The sequence below is a fragment of the Bos indicus x Bos taurus genome, chromosome 16 (genome assembly GCF_003369695.1).
Source record: "Bos indicus x Bos taurus breed Angus x Brahman F1 hybrid chromosome 16, Bos_hybrid_MaternalHap_v2.0, whole genome shotgun sequence".
Taxonomy (NCBI): Eukaryota; Metazoa; Chordata; class Mammalia; order Artiodactyla; family Bovidae; genus Bos; species Bos indicus x Bos taurus.
Genome location: NC_040091.1, coordinates 45015922 through 45038146, shown reverse-complemented (window position 1 = coordinate 45038146; position 22225 = coordinate 45015922). Strand labels below are relative to the sequence as shown.

General features: G+C 46.0%; 1 protein-coding gene across 14 annotated transcripts in view; it reads left to right on the top strand.

The window, feature by feature from the left end:
* The window catches only part of CAMTA1 (calmodulin binding transcription activator 1), a 993257-nt gene that overhangs the window by 945076 nt on the left and 25956 nt on the right, over positions 1-22225 (top strand). For 7 of the 14 annotated variants that reach the window (XM_027565019.1, XM_027565020.1, XM_027565011.1 and 4 more), the window contains 5 exons: positions 15726-15877; positions 19219-19415; positions 19791-19869; positions 20124-20439; positions 20865-21406. In XM_027565019.1, coding sequence (XP_027420820.1) covers positions 15726-15877; positions 19219-19415; positions 19791-19869; positions 20124-20439; positions 20865-21406 — 1286 coding nt within the window. The remainder of the gene's footprint in view (positions 1-15725; positions 15878-19218; positions 19416-19790; positions 19870-20123; positions 20440-20864; positions 21407-22225) is intronic. The other 7 variants (XM_027565017.1, XM_027565014.1, XM_027565016.1 and 4 more) reach the window with 1 other exon arrangement.

Sequence of the window (22225 nt, the reverse complement as noted above, 5' to 3'; positions counted from 1 at the left end):
AAAAGCGTCAATTCTTTGGCAATCCATGATCATTACAGTCATATTTTTATTATTAAATTGAACAAAAGAGAGAATGACAGAAATCCTTCTGCTGTATCTCCAAGAGTTAGAACAATGAAAAGGGAAGGAAAATGTGGCTAAAGAGGTGGTTCAGTGTGTCAGAGGTTGTCTGAGGAAGAATTGACTGAACACAGGCAATGAGAGGAGGAGCCCCCTAAGGAGGGAGACTGGAGGCAGTGGGAGGCGATGTGGGGTCAAGCAGCTTCCCACGCTAGTTCCTGGGTGATGTTCACCATTAACCTCCATGACCTTACTGGGGTCTGTGGTAGGTTAAAGTGGACCGGGAGCTTCCTCACTCAGAGACTGTCTGTATCAAGGTATCCTTTAGGACTAGTTTTAGTTCCTAAACCCTTTTGTTGGAATTACTTATAAGACATGCATATAAGATGCTCCCCACCACAAAAAATGATCAGATAAGTGTTAGGAGACATGCCTGCCATTAGCTCTTTACCAGCAATTTATAGCGCACATTAGCGCAATAACTTCCCAGGTGGCTCAGGGGTAAAGAAGCCGCCTGCTAATGCAGGACATGCAAGAGACATGGGTTTCACCCCAGGGCCAGGATGATCCCCTGGAGGAGGAAATGGCAACACACTCCAGTTTTATTGCCTGGAGAATCCCATGGACAGAGGAGCCTGGCAGGCTACAGTCCATGGGGTCACAAAGAGCTGGACATGCCTGAAGCGACTTAGCACGCACACACGCATTGCCTTTATTGCAAGGATGTTGAGGTCTGTTAAATCAGGGATACCCAACACCCCCACCCCGGGCCGTAGACCAGCATCATTCCATGGCCTGTTAGAACGCGACTGCACAGCAGAAGTTGAACAGTGGGCGAGCGAGCGAAGCTTCCTCTATATTTACAGCTGCTCCCTGTCATTCATGTTACTGCCTGAGCTCCACCTCCTGTCAGATCAGCAGTGGCATTAGATTCTCATAGGAGCTCAAACCCTCCTGGGAGCTGTGCACTCGAGGGATCTAGGTTGTGTACTCCTTCTGAGAATCATCCTCAGACCATCCCTCTACTCCGTCCATGGAAACATTTCTCCCTGGTTCCCAAAAAGTTTGGAGACCACTGCATTATGTCACAGCCTTTCTTACTAGTATCTTCTCTCAGCACTCAGTACCTAGAAGAGCCATGCTGTCCACAGCAATTGACAGTGATCTTGATCTTGCCTCCCTTTTTTGCTTTGTTTGCTAAGTTCAGCCAAATTTGAGGCTCACAGTTAACCATCTTAGAGGATATTTAGTGTGTATTTTCTGTATAACAGCTTTATGTGAGCTTTCATTTACTCTTTTCATGAATCTCCATTTTCCCTAATCTCTTGTTAAGCATAAGTATTTTTATCAGTCATCTCAAAGGGACATACCTGGATCCAGGTTAAGTGAGAGAAGGAGGGAGTTAGAGAGGTTCGGGTAGGGGGTATAGGTGAAGGCAGGGAAGGGAGACCAGGGAAAGGGAAGAAGCAGGGAAGAAAAAGAGAGGGGGGCCATGTCAGGGATTTCTGATGGGTGTGTAGCAGGGTTAGCTCCCACTGCAGTTTGAGTTGGTTATTCACCTTTTATTCCATCATTAACTGCTCCCTGAACCTTTAGACCAGCTATACTTGAAGTGGGATGATTTTTGTTGTTGTTTAGTCGCTATGTTGTGTCCAACTCTTTGCGACCCCATGGACTGTAGCCCACCAGGCTCTGCTGTCCATGGGATTTCCCAAGGCAAGAAGATGGGAGTGGGCTGCCATGCCCTCCTCCAGGGGATCTTCCCGGACCAGGAATCAAACCCAAGTCTCCTGCATGGCAGGCGGATTCTTTATCACTGAGCCACCAGTGAACCCCTATAGGATGATGAAAGAAGCCCGATTTGGAGAGGTCCCCAAGGATAGCAAGATGACCCGAAAACTGTTGTATCCCCCACCCCCCGGCAAGTTGCATCCCCATTGAGTGAAAAGTGCTATATAAGGTTTTAGCTTTTCCACCTAATCCAAGGGATGTTTGAATAGTGGCCTCAGTAATACATTCATTGAGGCCTCACTCGTTTGGAATTTGTAAAAATTTGAAGATGACTCGAGTCTAGGCATGGAGTGCTGATAGAAGATGTATTGGGTTGGCCAAAAAGTTTGTTTGGTTTTCTGTATGTGCTTATGGGAAAACCAAAAAGAACTTCTTAACCAACCCAGTAATATCAAATAGTATAAGCCCTGCCAAACTCAAAATTTGTGGAAGCGAGTAGCCTGCAGACACAGGAGAGCAGCCCTTGATGTGTTTCTAAGCAGTGAGAAGGGAATGGTAACTCACTCCAGTATTCTCGCCTGGAGAATCCCATGGACAGAAGAGCCTGGCAGGCTACCCAAGTCCATGCGGTCCCAAAGAGTCAGACCAGCTAAGAAACTAACACTTTCACTTACTTTCACTTTTTTTCTGGAGCCAGTACACAAAATGGTCCTCATAGGGATCACAACAGTACTGAATAAAGGAGCTTACTGGTTAAAATTTTTCTATGGGTCTGGTGGTTCCCTTGGAGAAGTATTTTATTTTGTAATAAAATGATTAAAGTGGTATAACTTTGATCTTTAAAACTATTTCTCTATCTGTCAGAAAGACCTATGATAAATTGTAAAACAGTATCTTTAGATCATTTTATCTGTTTTCACCTTTTTAAAAAATACATCCAGTATTTTAAAGCAGTATAGCTATTTCTTTTAAAATAGAGACATTTCAGTCAATTGATTTGAAAAGGACCTCTTCTTCTATATTTATCCCAGAGTTTTACAGAATCTTACGTCATTGTAGAAAAAAAAAGTACTGTAGTTAGTACACTTTCGAGTTCTCTGTAGAATCCAGAGTTTAAAAAAATGTGTATTTGTGGAACATCTTGGACTTAAACTCTCTCACGAGGTCGCAGGACAGCTTGGGAACATCGGCACCCTACAGTTAGCCCAGGGAGAAAGCCTTGAGGCTCTAAGCAATGTGTGGGGAGTGAGCTGGAAAGAGCGAGAGGCGGCTTTCAACCAGAATCCCAAATGCACTGTGCGCGGTGTTTCACTCAGATGCTGAAAATCACCAGAAACTCAGGGCAAACAACATCTCTTGTGATGAGCAGCATTCTCTAGAAGCACCCAGGACTTTTTAAAAAACAAAACAAAAACCTTTGCCCCAAGTACCTTGTAACACTTCTCATTGGCAGTTTTCTTTTTTGTTGTGTTGTACATTCGACTTTCCCTGAATCGTCTCTGTCCCCCCGCCTTGTCGTGGAGCAGCTCTGCTCAGGCAAAAGCGTTATCCTGTGTCTGGCTCGGTCAGTTTGTTTGTTTTCACGGGCCTGGTCCCCAACCTGTTTGATGGGATTAGGGAAGAGAGAAAGGGAGGAACTGCTTTTTGTAACCTGGCTGGAGGAAAGTCACCTGGAAATGATGAATGGAAACAAGTATTTTGTCCTACGCAATCTCCTTTGCCTTGTCCTGCTCGTAATTCACACTTTATCTTTTGAACAGAGGAAATTAAGTCCCTTGTTCAGTAAATGTTTATTTGGGGCCGACTATGTGCCAGGCCTCAGGAAGATGAGTGAACAGAGTAAAGGCAGGCACTGGCCCCATAGAACCGTCGAGGTTGCTCCATTGCCCTCTGCTTCCATCAGGATGGGGTTCTGGAAACGAAGGCACACGTCTCGTTTGGTTTTTGTGTCCCTGGTGGACACCGTGAAAACTTGAGTTGTGCCGTTCACCGTTCACCCCTCGGACCCTGACAGGCACGAGGCAGTGCAGGCCCAGCAGGGGGTATGCACTTGACTTTCAGAGCAGGAGTCTGTTCTGGCCCTGATTCCCCATCCTTCTTCCCTGAGGACTCAGAGTGGTTTTTTTGGTACAGCTGGGCACCCCAGGACAACCTGCTGGCAGTTAATTAATGGATGCTTGCCCCTTGACAATTTCTGTGTGTTTTGTACAAGTTCCCGTCTTGGCAGTTGTGGTTCTTAAATGCAGGATTTTCCTTTACCACCTCATCTGGGTAAGATATTTAAAGTTCAGCACTCACTCACATCCTGACATCTTTTCCCTCTGAAGACCCCATTGGTAATGGTTACCAGGGGCGGGGTACGGGGGAGGAAGGAAGATGGGAGAGAAAGGATAGTTAGGGAGTTTGGAATCGACATGTCCACACTGCTATATTTAAAATGAATAACCAACAAGGACCTACGTACAGCACAGGAAACTGCTCAGTGTTATGTGGCAGCCTGGATGGGAGGGGAGTTTGGGGGAGAATGGATACATGTATATGTGTGGCTGAGTCGCTCTGCTGTCCACCTGAAGCTATCACAGCATTGTTAATCAGCTCTACTCCAATACAAAATAAAAAGTTAAAAATTTTGCATAGTGCTTACCTCTGAAGTTTAATATAATTTAAAGACATGTATTAGGAAAGAAATATTTTCATATCAGCCTTAACTTTTTAATACACTGCATTTTATAATTGGAAAAAAAATATCCCGTTGGTGTCTGTGGTTTCCTCCATCGCTCCATACATTTCTAGAATGTCTCAATCTGTACGTATCGTGCGTGTCGTGTGTATAGCAGCACTTGTCATTTTCACTGAAACTGTTGAGGCAGTGGCCTCCAAGTGTGGTGCTTTGGGGGACATTAGCAAGCCTCCTCTTTTGTAGACTTGATGAAGGTAGGTGGCGCGTCTGTCAGAGTTCCCATCTCCTTTGCTCTCACGCTCACTAGCTGCAGTTCTGCGGCCTTGAACTGCAGTTGCTTTGCTGTTTGATTGGCAGTGAGGTTGGCTCCTGTGTAATCCGGGTGCTTGTACACTCTGGATGCCGTGTCATGATCCAGCTGAGCTCCTTGGGTTCCACTGAGCCTTTGTGTGCTTAGAGGATAGAGGCTGGGTCTCTTTGCCTGCCTTGCACTGAAGGATTTCAAAGGAGAAATCCTTGTAGGTTGGCTTTGCGCCCCTCATAAGTTCGTCTCATCGCTCTTCATCAGCTTAAAGGGTTTTTCCCCGTTGCACCTGAGACTCTGACTTTGTGAGCAGTGTGAACCATAGACCAGGAAGAAATCCAAATCCCCCATCCTGGCCAATGAAGACGGTCTTAAGAAGGCTTGCTGACGTCCATTACTGGTGTCTTGGTCCATAGAGTTGGGGAGTTGTGAAGAAGTGGAGGAAGGCAGTTTTTCCTAAGGCTAAATTTAGCCGTTGCTTTGGAAAATCAGAGTGGTACAGCTTGTGCCTTATCTCCAGGCAGGCCTCACCCTCTCCCCTGCACTTGGACGTCTTCAGCAGCTATCCTGGGAGGAGCCGCTCTGGGCACTCTGGCCGCCCCTCGATTCTGGGAAGGAATTAAGCGACTTCGTGTTTCCCATCCTTCTGAGCTCCCCTGCAAAATGCTGGCGGCTTCCTCGGCGGCAGTTACAGTTCTCTACAGAAATAGCCGGAGTCATGCCTCCTTATGCTTCAGCAGCCCTTACTGCCAGCATGGCCAAGGGCTGGCCACGGAACAGGAGACACGGCCTCTGGTCCCCGGTCCAAATAGCAACCAGAGGGCACATGTGCGCCAGAGCCACAAATAACGTGTTTTAAAATAGCAGATGGTATTTGATGATCGCGCCTTCATTCATTTACCTGCCAAGGCAAAACTTTCTCTCCTGCTCTGGCAGTGAGACCAGCGGTAGCCCGGGTTGAGCAGTTGTCATAACAAGCTCTCGGGGTTGCAGATGTTATTTGTTTGCTGATTTTCAGGCTGTGCAAATCCACACCCACTTTCTAAGGCTGTTCTCGAAAATCTCTCTTTGGTCTCACAGTAAGAATGTCCCATTTCTCCAACAGCTGAACCCGTTAAGCACTTGGGTAACTACCTAGAGGTAGTCCTTTCATCAAGGTGCACTGCCAGGCACTGTGATCCAAGTACTTCATTTCCCTGGGGAAAGTGGGAACACCTGAAGGGTGAGGATCCGTATTGATAACAGGGATCTCAGTGGATAAAGGAAAGTGACATTGCGTGAAATTCCGGCTTGTGTCTATGGAGAAGTCAGGTTTTCCACGCCTTTTCTGCCAGAGTCTTGCACCAACACACGGCACTTACGTAATTTGCTTACCTGAGCCCCAAGGAAAGGGCAGCCACCCAGGGAAACGCCTAGAGCTTTCTCACGTGCTTGCACAACAACTCCACTGGGCTTCAGTCATCTTGAATGCTCTTTGTCTCCCTGAGAATAGAGGATAAAATGGGCTAGTGTATGTAAAGCCCCCTGGAGCCCACTGTGGAGAGTAGAGGTCATTTGGAGCCCTCGTTCCAGAGTTTGGCTGACCTCATCCATTAGTTGGCTTCTGAAGGAGCTTAAATTAGAACATGATATTCCTTCCTGCCAACTGGGTATGCCCACTCTGGATCTGGTACCAAGGGTACAAGACTTGCAGAAAGCTCGCTCTGGAAGAAATGACACATGTGAGAAAGTACCTGTAGGGACTTCCTTGGTGGTCCAGTGGTTAGGCATCTGCCTTGCCATGAAGAGGACACAGGTTCAGTCCCTGGGCTGGGAGGATTCCACATGCCACAGAGCAGCTAAGCCTGTTGTGCCACAGCTACTGGGTCTGTATGCTGCAACCGCTGAAGCCCACGAGCCTGGAGCCCATGCTCTGCAATAAGGAAAGCCACCACAGTGAGAAGCCCTTGAACTGCAACTAGAGAGTGGCCCCCGCTTGCCGCAGCTAGAGAAAGACCTACTGCAGCCATAAATAGTTTTTAAAATTCTTTAAATTAATTTTAAAAACTAAAATTATTATTTTTTTAAAAACTTAGAAAGAAGAATCTGCCTTGTAGTTGCTGGGACTTGGGTTCAGTCTCTGGTCGGGTAACTGAGATCACACATGTCTTGGGGCAATTCAGCCACATGCAGTAATGGAAGATCCCGAGTACCCTACTAAGACCCAATTCAGCCAGATAAATAAAGAACTACAGGTTCGTCTGCTGAATGCTGTCAGGACACAGAACAGGGCACAGAGGCTTGCTGAGTGGACTAGGAAGTAGGTTCAGAGCCTAACCTGTGCTCAAGTCCCTGTACTGATGCTCATGACCTTGGGTAAATAACACATTTTCAGAGCCTCAGCTTCCCCATCTGTAAAAGGGAGAGGAAAATCAGAATTGTTTCCAGGACTAAAAATAAAACCTGTGGAATGTCTAGCCCATGTAGATGCTCAGTGATAGCTACAAATAATAATTCTGAAAGGATGTTTGAGCTACACCCTGAAAAATAAGAGGGTCACCAGGTGGATATGGAGAAAGATGGGCATCACCCCAAGACCCCAAAGCATATGACATTCCTGGTCGCTTTGGAGACCAGTGAGCATGAGAGGACCCCTAAACAATTGCCCGAGGCTGTCGGCAAAGACCCATTTCCTGCCAAACACCTGACATTTAACTTTGTGGGTCACAGGGGAGGGATTCAGGTTATTGTAAAACTAGATTATCTGATATAAAGTCAGAAATTGCTTCATGTTGTATTGCTCAATGTGAAAATCCATTCGGTTCCCAGATTTAAAGTGAGTTGTACAAAATCTGCAGGTGACGGTAGGTGTGGCTGAACCGAGAGCCTTAGTCTGGGTAGTTGTTGGTTCCTGACACAGCCAGTTCCTTTCATTAGATGTCCAAACACTTGGGATTCTTCACTTTGACAGCAGCAAATCACAAACCTAAACTTGGAACACACTGTGGGTATCTGACTTCATGAAGTTTTTGTGTGTGTGTGTGTGTGTTTAAAACTTTGGTATTGTTTAGAAATTTTGGGTAAATGTTAATTGGTGGTGGTATAATTGCTAAGTCATGTCTGACTCTTGCGACCCCCTGGACTGTAGCCCACCAGGCCTCTCTGTCCATGGAATTCTCTAGGCAGGTATACTGGAGTGGGTTGCCATTTCCTCCTTTGGGGGATCTTCCTGACCCAGGGATTGAACCTGGGTCTCCTGCATTGCAAGAAGATTCTTTACCATCTGAGCTACCTGGGAAGCCCCAATAATAATTCAGACTTAAGAGAATCTGACTACTTTTTTAAAAGTTTACTTTGTTTCATCATCCTCATAGGTAACAAGATAGTGATATTCTCATTTTATCGGAGAAGGCAATGGCACCCCATTCCAGTACTCTTGCCTGGAAAATCCCATGGATGGAGGAGCTTGGTGGGCTGCAGGCCATGGGGTCACTAAGAGTCGGACACAACTGAGTGACTTCACTTTCACTTTTCACTTTCATGCATTGGAGGAGAAAATGGCAACCCACTCCAGTGTTCTTGCCTGGAGAATCCCAGGGACGGGGGAGCCTGGTGGGCTGCTGTCTATGGGGTCGCACAGAGTCGGACACGATTAAAGAGACTTAGCAGCAGCAGCAGCAGCAGCATTCTCATTTTATGGATGAGAAAATTGAGATGCAAAGTGATCGTAATTTTTCCAAAGTCACACGGTGACAGGATTAAACCTGTAGCCCTTCTCTCTACTCTGGTGTTCTTTCTACTCTTTCATCGCTGCTTAGTCTAGAAATGCTGCTTCTGCTAAAACAAGCAAACAAAAAAACAGGTCGAACAGGCTTATGAAGAGGCTTGGTATGAATTGTGAGCCAGACTGGCTACAAAGCCATCAGCATCATTTATCTTTCATCTGGGGTATAGGTAGGTGGGTGCACATGTCTTGAATGTAGTGGGAAGGAATTGCTGCATGGCAGTTGAACCGTCTCATCCCCTGAAGCCATCCAAGTAAATAAACTGCTTTAGAGAGAAGCAGGAGACAAAAACACACCTGGGAAGACATCCCACTGAGAGAGGAGAGAGCAATGAAGAGGTAAGGTTTGGTGAGGTTGAGAAAGTAGTGCCTGATTAGTTGCAGAAAGCAGGGCAAGGAGGTGTATTTCAAATCATTTTCAAGTGTTGTCAGGTGTGAATTGGCCGTGTGCTTGAGAAGATGTGCAGCTGATGCTGTTGGAGCCCGTGTGGAGGGATCCGCCATAATGTATGTGCGTGCATGCACAGTTGCTTCAGTCGTGTCTGACTCTTTGCGACCCCTTGGACTGTAGCCCGCCAGACTCCTCTGTCCATGGGATTCTCCAGGCAAGAATACTAGAGTGGGTTGCCATTTCCTTCTCCAGGGGATCTTCCCAACCCAGGGATCAAACCCACGGCTCCTGCAGAGCAGACAGGTTCTTTACCGTTAAACCACTGGGTACCCCTGTGTGATGTACAGGAGGTGACATTTCATGTGTCCACCTTGGGTGGGAACCTGTGTCTCCACTGGAGCAGGTGGTCCTGGGGCCTTTCTTTAACAAACACTAGGCAGAGAGAGGGTTCATTCTTGTGGAGGGAGGATGGCCTCTTAGAGCAGCAGTCCTCAAGATGTGGTCCCAAACCAGAGCATCACCTGAGAACTTGCTTGAAATGCAACATCTGGGCTCACCTAAGCCTGCCAACACCAAAACCAGCATCAACACCAACACCCAGGGGCATCCCTGGTGACTCAGTGGTAAAGAAAGCACCTGCCAATGCGGGAGACACAGGTTCGATCCCTGATGGGGAGAGATCCCACATGCCACGGAGCAACTAAGCCCATGCCCCACAGCGGTTGAGCCTGTGCTCCAGAGCCTGGGAGCCACAACTGTTGAGCCCGTGTTCCACAGTTACTGAAGCCCAAGTGGTACCTTTGAGCCCATGCACCACAAGCAAGAGTACCCGGTCTCCACACCTAGAGAAAAGCCCACGTAACAACAAAGATCCAGCAGAGCCAAAAATAAATGAATGTTTTAGAAACCCAACACCAAAAAATCCTGGGCATTGGGCCCACCAAGAAGCCCTCCAGGTGATTCTGTTGCCTGCTGACACCGAAAACCACTGGGCTGAGCAGAAGAACACACCCCTGGAGGCTCACATGCTCCAGGAAACGTGCGCGCTCGGCTTGCTCTCCGTCCAGCCGGGGTCTCCCGAGGGAGCAGTCTGATCACTTCACTCAGACTGTCCCAAGGACAGGCGACTTGCAACCCCTCAGAACTGAATCACCATTGGCTTTGTTTGAAACATCATGGATGAGACTGGGGCAAACCTCATCAGCCCCCTCCATCTGCACATTGTTCTCTCCTCCCTGCCTCCATACCGCATTAATTCAACAATTCAGGTGCTTTCAGGCTGCGAAAATTATTTGTTGGTCAACAGAGAAAGACAGGGATCTCTTCACTAAGGCATCCCCCAGTACCTGGTACCCAGTCAGTTCAGTTCAGTTCAGTCGCTCAGTCATGTCCGACTCTTTGCAACCCCATGGACTGCAGCACGCCAGGCCTCCCTGTCCGTCACCAACTCGTGGCGTTTACTCAAGCTCACGTCCATTGAGTTGGTGATGCCATCCAACCATCTCATCCTCTGTCGTCTCCTTCTCCTGCCTTCAATCTTTCCCAGCATCAGGGTCGTTTCCAATGAGTCAACTTCTTCACATCAGGTGGCCAAAGTGTTGGAGTTGCAGCTTCAGCATCAGTGCTTCCAATGAATATTCAGGACTGATTTCCTTTGGGATGGACGGGTTGGATCTCCTTGCAGTCCAAGGGACCCTCAAGAGTCTTCTCCAACACCACAGCTCAAAAGCATCATTTCTTCGGCACTCAGATTTCTTTATAGTCCAACTCTCATATCCATGCATGACTACTGGAAAAACCATAGCTTTGACTAGACGGACCTTTGCTGGCAAAATAATGTCTCTGCTTTTTAATATGCTGTCTAGGTTGGTCATAACTTTTCTTCCAAGGAGCAAGCTTCTTTTAATTTCATGGTACCCAGTAGGTGCTCCATAAATACTTGCAGATGAATAAGTGGATCTGTAACTAGTTTTTAATCAGAAGTCTTTTGCTTCTAAATAATTATATTACCTTTATCCAGTAATACACAGTTAAGATGTATATGCTTGCTCTTGGAAGGAAAGCTATGACAAACCTAGATAGCATATTAAGAAGCAGAGACATCACTTTGCTGACAGAGGTCCATCGTAGTCATGTATGGATATGAGAGTTGGATCATAAAGAAGGCTGAGTGCTGAAGATTTGATGCTTTCAATTTGTGGTGCTGGAGAAGACTCTTGAGAGTTGCTTGGACTGCAAGGATTTCAAACCAGTCAATACTAAAGGAAATCAACCCTGAATATACACAGGAAATACTGATGCTGAAGCTCCAGTATTTTGGCCACCTGATGTGAAGAGCCAGCTCATTGGAAAAGATCCTGATGCTGGGAAGGATTGAACTCAGGAGGAGAACAGGGCAACAGAGGATGAGATGGTTGGATGGCATCACTCATGTCCAACTCAGTGGACATGAGTTTGAGCAAACTCTGGGAGACGGTGACGGACAGGGAAGCCTGGCATGCTGCAGTCCGTGGGGTCGCAGAGAGGCAGACACAACTGAATGACTAGCCAACAACAGCAACACAATTAACATGAGAGATAGTTCTGAATTCGCTGAGTATCTTACAATAAAGGTTTAATTAATAAAGCTATAAAGCCAAAACTAGCATCACGTTGTTGCTCTTGACTTGCCAGTCATGGAGAGGTGTAGACCATCATCTTAAGATGATGAAGGAGGTGTGATCTGATTCCTGGTCCACGGGGTACCATGGTCCTATGCTCCAGGGTGCCAGCTCAATTGTTTCATATTTTAATCATCACCACCTCCCCCATTTGAAGTCAGTAGGCTCAGCGATGCTGTTCTGCATGATACAGTTTTCTTAAGAGGTAAATAACTGCTTCTGAGTGTCTTCACTAAGTGCTTCTTAGAACAGCTTGATAACGTGTGAGAGCTGACCGCATAGTCCACTGTGGGGCTGGCACTGGACACTCAGTCTGGGAGCAGGAGCCAGTGACCCCTGGGGCAGACCCGGCACTGGTGACTTAGTGTTTTTTCCCTCGACCTTAATATATTTTTTTTTCAAAATTTAAACTTTTTATTTTTACTGGGTTTTAGCTGATTAACAGTGTTGTGATAGTTTCAGGTGAACAGGGAAGGGATTCAGCATACATGTGTCTATTCTCCCCCAAACTGTGCTATACAATAGGTTCTTGTTGGTTATCCATTTTGAATATAGCAGTGTGTGCATGACCATCCCAAACTCCCTAACTATCCCTTCCCTCCAGCAACCGTAAGTTCGTATTTTTCTAGTCTGCAGGTCTTTCTGTTTTGTAAGTAAGTTCATTTGTATAATTTCTTCTTAGGTTCCACATATAAGAGATGTGTGATATTTCTCCTTCTTTGTCTGACTGACTTCACTCAGTATGATATTCTCTAGGTCCATCCATGTTGCCCCAAATAGCGTTACTTCATTCTTTTCAGTGGCTGAGTAAAATACTCCGTTGCGTATATGTACCACGTCTTCTTTATGCATTCCTCTGTTGATGGACATTTAGTTTGCTTCCATGTCTTGGTTATTGACATTGGAAACGGCGGTGCAGCGAACACTGGAGTGCATGTATCCTTTTGAATCATGTTTTTCCCTGGACCCGAGCCCAGGAGTGGGATTGCAGGGTCATTCGGTTTTGACAGGCAGCTGCATTGGCAGGGGCTTGGACGGGATGGGCTGGGGGCGCAAACCAGGGCCGCCTGCACTGTCGCCAGTGCAGCTGAAACAGAACCACCTCGACAGGCAGAGCACAGCCACGTGGCGTGCCCTGTGCCCTTCTCCCTGTTGGCATGACTTGGCATGTTAATCTTGGCCACCGTGCTCCAGACCAGTGCAAACCAAGCTCCAAAAGAAGCGAAAAGATTCTAAACACATACTCAAGAGACACAAGATTTGCAGCCTGGCAGAAGAAACCATCAGGATGTTTAAGCTGGTTTGGCAGTCTGCGTGAGGCTCTCTGCATGCGTTCAGAGTTGGGTGGTTATCTGGCTGGCAGGATCAGGAGGAAGCAAGGAGAGTTTAAAAACGTACCTGAAGGATAGTTGCTGTTCCACTTGAGTTCATTGTCTTTTAAAAGGTAAAATTCTTTGTCTTCTGTTGGCTTCAGATGGAGGAGTGCTGCATTCTGCAAAATTCCCATTTTCTAGTGGAGAGGTGGAGAAGGCAATGGCACCCCACTCCAGTACTTTTGTCTGGAAAATCCCAAGGGTGGAGGAGCCTGGTAGGCTGCAGTCCATGGGGTCGCTAAGAGTCAGGCACGACTGAGCTACTTCACTTTCACTTTTCACATTCATGCATTGGAGAAGGAAATGGCAACCCACTCCAGTGTTCTTCCCTGGAGAATCCCAGGGATGGCAGAGCCTGGTGGGCTTCCGTCTATGGGGTCGCACAGAGTCATACACGACTGAAGCAACTTAGCAGCAGCAGTGGAAAGGGCACAGAGAAAGGGTTCTGGGACCAGCTCGGAAGTTTCCCATCAGTGATCCCAGGATGACGAGCCATGTCCGGTACATCACAAGCAGATATTCATTCAGGGTTGAGCCCCCATCTGTGACCATGCCACTGAGATACTTAGAGGGGTCTCAGGGTTTGTCAGTCTGTATGAAATTGGGGGGAAAGATGTCACCTTTCTCTTTTAAAGAGGAAGGCTTTTCCTTTGGTGGTGTTCCTGGAAATAGCTTACTAAGAAAATAATACGATTCTTGCAAAGCAGTCTTCCTCGTCCTGCTTCTGTGGTTTAGGAAACTGAAATCAATTTGACATTCCGTATTGAAAACTTGCCCCTGAAACAGGTGCTTACTACCTTTTGACTTTGAGAAAAAAGTTCTGTTCCCTGGGGTAAGATCAGCTAACTCTTGTGCGTCTTCTCTTCCCATGACTTTCCCTTCCTGATTTTAGCACCTGGTGGCCAAGCTCTGAATCATGGAGACCAATAGATAAAGTGTGTTCTCATGCCTCAGTCAGCTTCCCAGGTGGCTTTAGTAGTAAAGAACCCACCTGCCAATGCAGGAGACCTAGGAGACATGGGTTCAATCCCTGGGTTGGGAAGAGCCCCTGGAGTAGAAGATGGCAACCCACTCCAGTATTCTTGCCTGGGAAATCCCTTGAGCAGAGGAACCTGGCAGGCTACAGGTCATGGGGTCGCAGAGTCAGATGCTATTTGCACGCATGGATGCCTTAGTATCTTGGTCTGTAAGATGAGGCCAGCAGACCTGCCTCACCTGATGGTCATGAGGGTTCACGGGTTAATGTTTGTAAAGCTACTTCATGGGTGAGTAGTGCATGGAGTGTTCCCTTGCCTGTTTTTTGTTGTGCTGGGTCTTTGCTGCTGCGGGGCTTTTTTCTAGTTGCGGTGTGCAGGCTTCTCACTGCTGTGTCTTCTCTCGTGGTGGAGCACGGGCTCCTGGACTCGTAGGCTTCAGCGGTCACAGCACTCGGGTTCAGTTGTCGCGGTGCACGGGCTTAGTTGCGGAGCAGCACTGTTTACTCCCTAGTGTCAGGACTTATCATCTGGATGACGAGGGAGGCTGATAAAATATTTCTTCTCCAGGGTACTCCTTTCCTTGATTCAGATGGCTGTGTTTTGAAAATAGTGCCTTCACAGCAGGTTGATCAATTTCCCAAGATATTTTATTCCCTTACCATAAGATGATGCTGATGGCTGGCACCCTTGTCTGGGACTTAACCATGTCCTGAACATTTACAAATCTGTTAATTCGCTAAATTCTCTCAGCAACCCTCGGAGATAAGGACTGTTACTATGCCCATTTAAGAGTTAAGGAAACTGAGGCACCAAAGAGTTTGTTCAGAGTTATATAACTATTATACAGCACAGCCAGGGTTCTAACTGTTTCCTGTCTGGTCCTTCCTCACCTCTCCAACTGCATCTTCTGCTGTCCTCTCGGGTGTGGTCCAGGCATGTGGCTTCTTCTCCTTGAACATTCTGCCTCAGGGCTTTGCAGAGCTCTTACCTCACTCCAGCTGTCATATATGTGTGTGTGTTTGCAGCTAGAGCCTGGATCAGAAAATAATTTTTTTTTCAGTTTTTGGGTAAAACTGATATACCTTTTATATATATATATATATATATATATATATATATGTAACTATATGTGTGTGGATTTGTGTATATTCTTCTTTCTCACAGTGATCTCTTGCTTTCTTATTTTTAAATGAACTTGAACTTTTATTATTTAATTTATTTATTTGGCTGTGTTGGGTCCTTGCTGCGGCACAAGGGATCTTAATTGCGCCATGCGGGATATTTCAGTGCAGTGCAGGGGCTCTCTAGCTGTGGCATACAGGCTCAGTTGGTCCACAGCATATGGGATCTTAGTTCCTGATCAGGGATTGAACCAGCATCCCCTGCATTGCCAGGCAAATCCTTAACCACTGGACCACCAGGGAAGTCCCAATGATTGCTTTCTTTCACCGATTTAAATTGTGTTCATTTGTTTGCTCTAGGGGCCTGTCCACCAGATCTCCCTTCAGGGTTTCCACTGGGGAATTTGACAAAGAAATGGGGTCCCGGAACCTGAAACCACAACCTTGACAGAAAGGGTTTTTCTGTTCCTTTCATTGAGAACTTGGGCTGCGGTCGTGGCTGCGGTCTTGTGTGAGGTGTCGGGGTCATCACCAGCCTGGACAAACCCAGGTGATCTGGTTGAGTGGGTGATCGCCTTGGATGCCCATCCTACAGGCTGGACTGGGCCACGGATTAATGCCCATTCTTCCGAAACACAGCCTCACCCTTCCATGTTCTGCCCTAGATAACCAGTTCAGGATGTCCATCCTGGAGCGGCTGGAGCAGATGGAGAGGAGGATGGCAGAGATGACCGGGTCCCAGCAGCACAAGCAGGGGAGCGGAGGAGGCAGCAGCGGAGGGGGCACAGGGAGTGGCAACGGAGGGAGCCAAGCCCAGGTACGAGTCCTTGAGGGCCATCGCCTTCCTGACATTTCACGTTTCACTGAGGAGCGCGGCAGTCGATCACAAGTCTCTTCTCTTCCACTGGTGTGCTTCCTGGCTGAGGCAAAAGGCAGGGCAGGGGGCTTTGTAGTCCTTGTGCTTCTGAGTATTTAAGTCTGTTCAACAGGGAAGAAGCCCTGGACTGTGGGCCTTCTCAGTCGTTCACCTCCCTAAGCCTTAAATCACCTGTGGATCTCAGAAGTCACTGCAGTTACCTGCCAGCAGGAGGGAAGGCATCCAGAGACAAGACAGAGCCCAAGCGATGACTCAGATCTTCTGGGCTCGGAGTCCAATTAGAACCTGTTTTGTATCTTGTGTCCTATCTCTATCTTAAGTATAAATAGAAACCGTAATTGAATTCAGTAATTCATAAGACTTGTATAAACTCCAGGAGTTCGATCGGAAAAGGGCCGGGCCCTTTTCAGTAGAGAACAATAGAACAACATTATACATTCTGTCATTGTCCAGATGCTTTTTCAGCAATTCCGTGACGGGTGAATTAGTGTCGTCGGGTTCAGGGAAATCACCAAATACTAGAGTCCCAGGAGTCTTGAGAGTTTTATATCGATTTCTTGTAGGAGCTTCATTTGGGGAAAGTTTCCTAGGTAGACATTTTTTTTTCCCCAGGAGACTCTAGAGTAAAGGTAGAGGGACGGATGGTGTTTATCACCTTCCCTGCTGAGCCATTACCTAAAAGCCTCAGATAATTCTCCCTCTTTCCGTTCAAGATGATGATTTTCCCTGAACAATCACATTTGTAAGTAAACATTTTGAGTTTTATAAGACTTGTAAATATCAAGTGTTAGTAATATTTTTAGTAATAGATGAAAACAAAGCATAAGGTACCACCACCCTCCCCAAAATATCAACCTTTTTTGGAAAATTTTCTCATTTCTCACCTGTCTTTGGAAATCAATGGACAAGGAAAGAATTGGCACAAAGTAAAATATTAAGGCTTCTTGTCCCCCTGATACAACTGTTTCATAAACAGTAGTAAGCATTGTTTACTGTGTGTCTCATGGCTAAAATAAGAGTCCCACAAAGCCCTTTTTCTTTCACTGACAAAGGCTACAGAAAGGGACTGGAGTGTAATGTCCATTGTATAGCTCAGCTGTTTGGCCCCTGGCCTGTTATCTGATCCCATATTAGCTGCTACCGAATACTCTTTCATCAGTTTATGTTGGCGTCAAGGAATATGTGTCCACTTTATGTGATAGAGATGTAGCTGGTCTTGTTAATGCAAAAAAAAATTCCTTTTGTTCCTTACCTGGTGACTTCTGTGTGTCCCGAACGCGTCTTCTTGGTGTACACAGAGCAGCCCTGCCTGGGTCTTTCGAGTCAAGGCCATTCTGCAGGAGGTCAGGGTTGCCTGACTACATGCCTATAACATGTCATGACATTTCTAGTGAGGGTGACACTATAGCCATTTTCTAGGTGTTTAAAATTTTTTTACAGGCGTTTGTTTTCCAGATTTAAAAAAAAACAGTGAGGAACAACAGTATTTCATGGGGTTCATTACTGGACAAAATAACTTAAAATAATAACCAGAGACAGGACCTCCCTGGTCCAATGGTTAAGACTTCACCTTCCACTGCAAGGGCTGCAGGTTCGATCCCTGGTCAAGAAACTAATATCCCACGTGCCTCTCGGCCAAAAAACCAAAACAATAAAACACAAGCAATATTGAAACAAATTCAGTAAAGACTTAAATAGTCCGCATCAAAAAAAAAAAATCTTAAAAAAAACACCAGAAATGAGAATTGGACTAGAGTCTCATTTGTTTGAGAGAGGGTATGAAACATAAAATTATCACAGAGAGGATATATATATAAACATACAGATGATTCACTTTGTGGTACAGCAGAAGCTAATGCCACATTGTAAAACAATGAAATATACCCCGATAAAATATTTTTTTTTTTTTTAATTTTTTAAAAGAAAATATTGTAGACAAACACAGATGGTATTTGAGGCTAGTAAAATGTCATTTGTTTAGATGCTCGGGATTCTGAATAAAATTTCATTTAAAAAAAAAAAACCTATCACAGAGACTCAGATAAGCTGTTGAGGTTACTAACTTTGATTGTATTTTTCTTCTTGTACAACTTCCTTATAACAGAGAGAAGAAAGCCAGGTGGTTAAAGTGAGTGAATTTCTCTTTCCCATATGCCTCTGTTGTTGTTCGTACTGTAATAACACTTGAATTTGGAAGTCTCTAATGCCTTCCCCAGTTGCCTTTTTGCTTTCTATAAAGGACTGGATTATTCCTGGATTTTTTAAATTTATTTTTTCAATTGAGCTATAGTTGACATATAACACCGTGTTAGTTTCAGGTGTACGACAGAATGATTAAGCGTGTGTGTACACTGCCAGATGATCACCATGATAAACCTAGTTAACTTCTGTCATCAGACTTAAAATTTTTCTCCCTTGTGGTGAGAACCTTTAAGATACACTCTGTTAGCAAGTTTCAGATACGCAGTTGAGTGTTATTAACTTTAGTTGCCATACTGTACGTGACATCCCCGGGACTTACTCATTTCATAACTGAAAGTTTGCATCTTTTGACTCCTTCACTGTTTGCCCACCTCCTACCCTCCACCTCTGCATACAACTCTTAGTCTGTTCTCAGGATCCATGAAGTCAAGAAGGCTTTCTGTGTGTGTGTTTGGTTTTTGTTTAAGATTCCACATGTAAGTGACACACATTATACAGTACCTGTCTTTCTCTCTGACTTATTTCACTGAACGCCTGTAAGGTCCATCCATGCAGTTGCAAATTTTAGAGTTCTTATTTAGGGAGAAAAATCCCCAAGTGACAGTTCTCCTCCATAAGGAGCTGGGGAGTCAGCGGTCCAGGCAGCAGCCCCCAACAACCCCCCTTCCGTAGAAGCATTAAGAAAGTTACCTGCTTCGCTCTTCTCTGCCGGTTTCCTGTCTACAGTGTTTAACTACATCACCTGGGAGGCTAGACCACATTTTTGTTTGTTTTATAGTATATGCTTTCCCTGAACTGGATCAGCACGGAGTTCACAGTCAAACTGTCAGCTGCAGTAGACAGACTCTGATGCCCTTAGAGTTGCAGAAGATTCCTGTGTGCCCGGCTGTGGGTGTGCCGCTAAGCTGGACTTGGCATGTTCTGTCTCTCTTTCATGATGCTTCCTTATCTTCAGTTTTGCGCTTCCCGTTTTCAATTGCTAATCACACAGAGTTTGTTCCCCCTCTGGTGTCCGAAGGCTGACATGGTGGTGGGCCTTTGGGCCTCCAGTCATCGGAACACGTGTTGTCTCGTTACAGTGCGCATCCGGCCCTGGGACGCTGGGCAGCTGCTTTGAGAGCCGAGTGGTTGTCGTGTGTGAGAAGATGATGAGCCGAGCCTGCTGGGCAAAGTCCAAGCATCTGATCCACTCAAAGACTTTCCGTGGGATGACCCTCCTACACCTGGCCGCTGCCCAGGGTTATGCCACCCTCATCCAGACCCTCATCAAGTGGCGGTAAGGCTGGTGTCCTCCTCACCCATCAGCAGGCACTCCTCTTAGTGTGTCCACCAATGGATGGAAATCTGGCCATTCAGGGAGTATGGAATCCTCTCAGCAAAGGAGTCTCTCTGAGAACAGTTCCACAAAGTTCTATGAACTTCCGCCCAAGAAGTACTGAGCGAGATGCTAAAGTAAACTTTGGACTTTTCATTTCCTCCTGGCTCCTGGCAAAACAGAGCATCCAAACCACCTAGGAAGCCCGGGACTTTGTTTCTTCCCATCAGCAATGTTGGCTGCCCACTTCGGTTTCATCTCTGTGGGTTTTATAATGTTGTGGTATTTTTTAACATTGATTCTCTGTGCAGTAATTTGTGATGCTATCTGTTCCAGCACAAAGCATGCAGACAGCATTGACTTGGAACTGGAGGTCGACCCCTTGAACGTGGACCACTTCTCCTGTACTCCTCTGGTAAGAAATGGGTTCATTTATTCCCCAAACTGTTCTTCTGGGCTGGCATGAGGATATACCTGGCTTCCTTTGTGTTCACCCTTGTTGATACATGATATATATCGGAGCCACTTTGTAACGGAAATGTTTTATGGCACTGTTGAGATTGCTGCCAAGGACCAATTTGTCAATTGGCAGCAGTGGCAGAAGTCAAATAGGATTTTTTTTTTTTAACTCATATTGAGGAAGCGCACTGTGTCTCTCTGTTTTTTTAGATGTGGGCGTGTGCTCTCGGGCACTTGGAAGCAGCTGTCGTGCTGTACAAATGGGACCGTCGGGCCATCTCTATTCCAGACTCTCTAGGAAGGCTGCCTTTGGGAATCGCCAGGTCACGAGGTCACGTGAAGTTAGCAGAGTGTCTGGAGCACCTGCAGAGGGATGAGCAGGCTCAGCTAGGACAGAACCCCAGAATCCACTGTCCTGCAGGCGACGAGCCCAGCACAGAGAGCTGGGTGAGCCAGTGGCACAGCGAGGCCATCAACTCCCCAGAAATACCCAAAGGAGTCACTGTCATCGCAAGTACCAATCCAGGTAAGAATCCTAAATGGTGACATCTCAGCACTTGGCGGATTCCCCTTTTGCTGTCACGCCCCTACCCTCGGAAAAGTCCATAGGATGTTCACATACGTTTAAGGGTTTGGGGTTTTCTTTTTAGTGTTTCTAATTTTCTTTTTAGCTGTTAGAATGCCTAGTGCTTCCCCCAACCCCGCTCGCCCATCCCACCCCCAAAACTGAGGGGGGGGAAAAAAACTATGTTACTGTGAGAAAGAACTACAAATTTTGGAGGAGGATTATTTGAATACAATATATACTGCTGGGGAATATGTAAACGTTAGGGATGTGTCTTGGGTTCTGGCTTTGCACTCTGTGTCTCTCAGGCATAGAGAACATGTTAATTCTTTAGCATTCCTCACTGTACCACCTGTCCTGACTGTCCTTTCTACTGTACTTTTCAGAGCTGAGAAGACCTCGGTCTGAACCCTCTAATTACTACAGCAGTGAGAGCCACAAAGATTATCCAGCTCCCAAAAAGCATAAATTGAACCCCGAGTACTTCCAGGCAAGGCAGGAGAAGCTGCTGTCCACTGCACTGAGTCTGGAACAGCCAAATATCAGGAAGCAGAGCCCTAGTTCTAAGCAGCCTGTCCCCGAGACAATCAGCCCCAGTGAAGGATTGAGGGACTACAGCCGGGAGATCTCCCCTCCCACTCCAGAGACTGCAGGATTCCTCCACGCCTCTGCATCCCAGCCGGTAGTAAAGTGGAACCCCAAAGATCTTTACATTGGTGTGTCCACAGTACAGGTGACTGGAAATCCGAAGGGGACCAGTGTAGGCAAGGATGTAACACCTTCACAGGTGCGTCCACGGGAACCAATGAGTGTCTTGATGATGGCTAACAGAGAGGTGGTGAACAGTGAGCTGGGGTCCTACCGTGATGGTACAGAGAGTGAGGAGTGCTCACAGCCCATGGATGACATACAGGTGAGCGTGGAGAAGGTAAGCTTGCAGGGGCTGGTCCATCCACCCGCACTTCCATGGTCTTTGCTGCCAGTTTCCTAGAGGTCTTGTCATTTTCTTACCAGTGACTGGTTCAAAGTCTGGGCTTATGTATAAGACTAGTGGAGAGTCTTCTTCACTTGGGCCACTCGTGAATCAAACATTTTGAACTGGGCCTGAAAACCAGGGACTGGAAATATGCTTATTAGAAATGTCAAGTTAGTAGATAGTGTCAAAACAGGCTCAGGGTTTCTAAGTCACTTAAAGGGGGGAAAAAGAAAATTTGGCTCACTTGGGAAAAGTTCAGGAATTGGCAATAAGGAAAAAAAACAACAAAAATAATACTCTGAAATATAATATTATAGGAATATTTTTAAACATGAGTCATTCCCACTTTGGAAACTGTTAATTCTATTAGAAGATCCTCAGACTGGATAAAAAGAAGCAAAGTGTATTATATACTACTTGTAAAAGACAGAATTAAAATGAAACAGAAAGGATGAAAATGAACTGACAGGTGAAGATATAACAGACAAAAGAGTATAAAAAAGAAAAAAAAAGTATAATTAAGGCAAATATTATATATATACAATTTATCAAAAAGTTATGACCATAATGAACCATTGTGCGCCTAACAACATAGTTTCTAAATATTAAAGCAAATAAATCACAAAGAAATGTGGTACCAGAACCACAATCATTGTATGACACTAACGCGACTATCTCGAGAGTTGTCAACTGAGGTACATGTGAAGAGAAAATGAAAACAATTGACAACACAATTAGAAAGTTTGACTTAGTATATATACTTAATATATG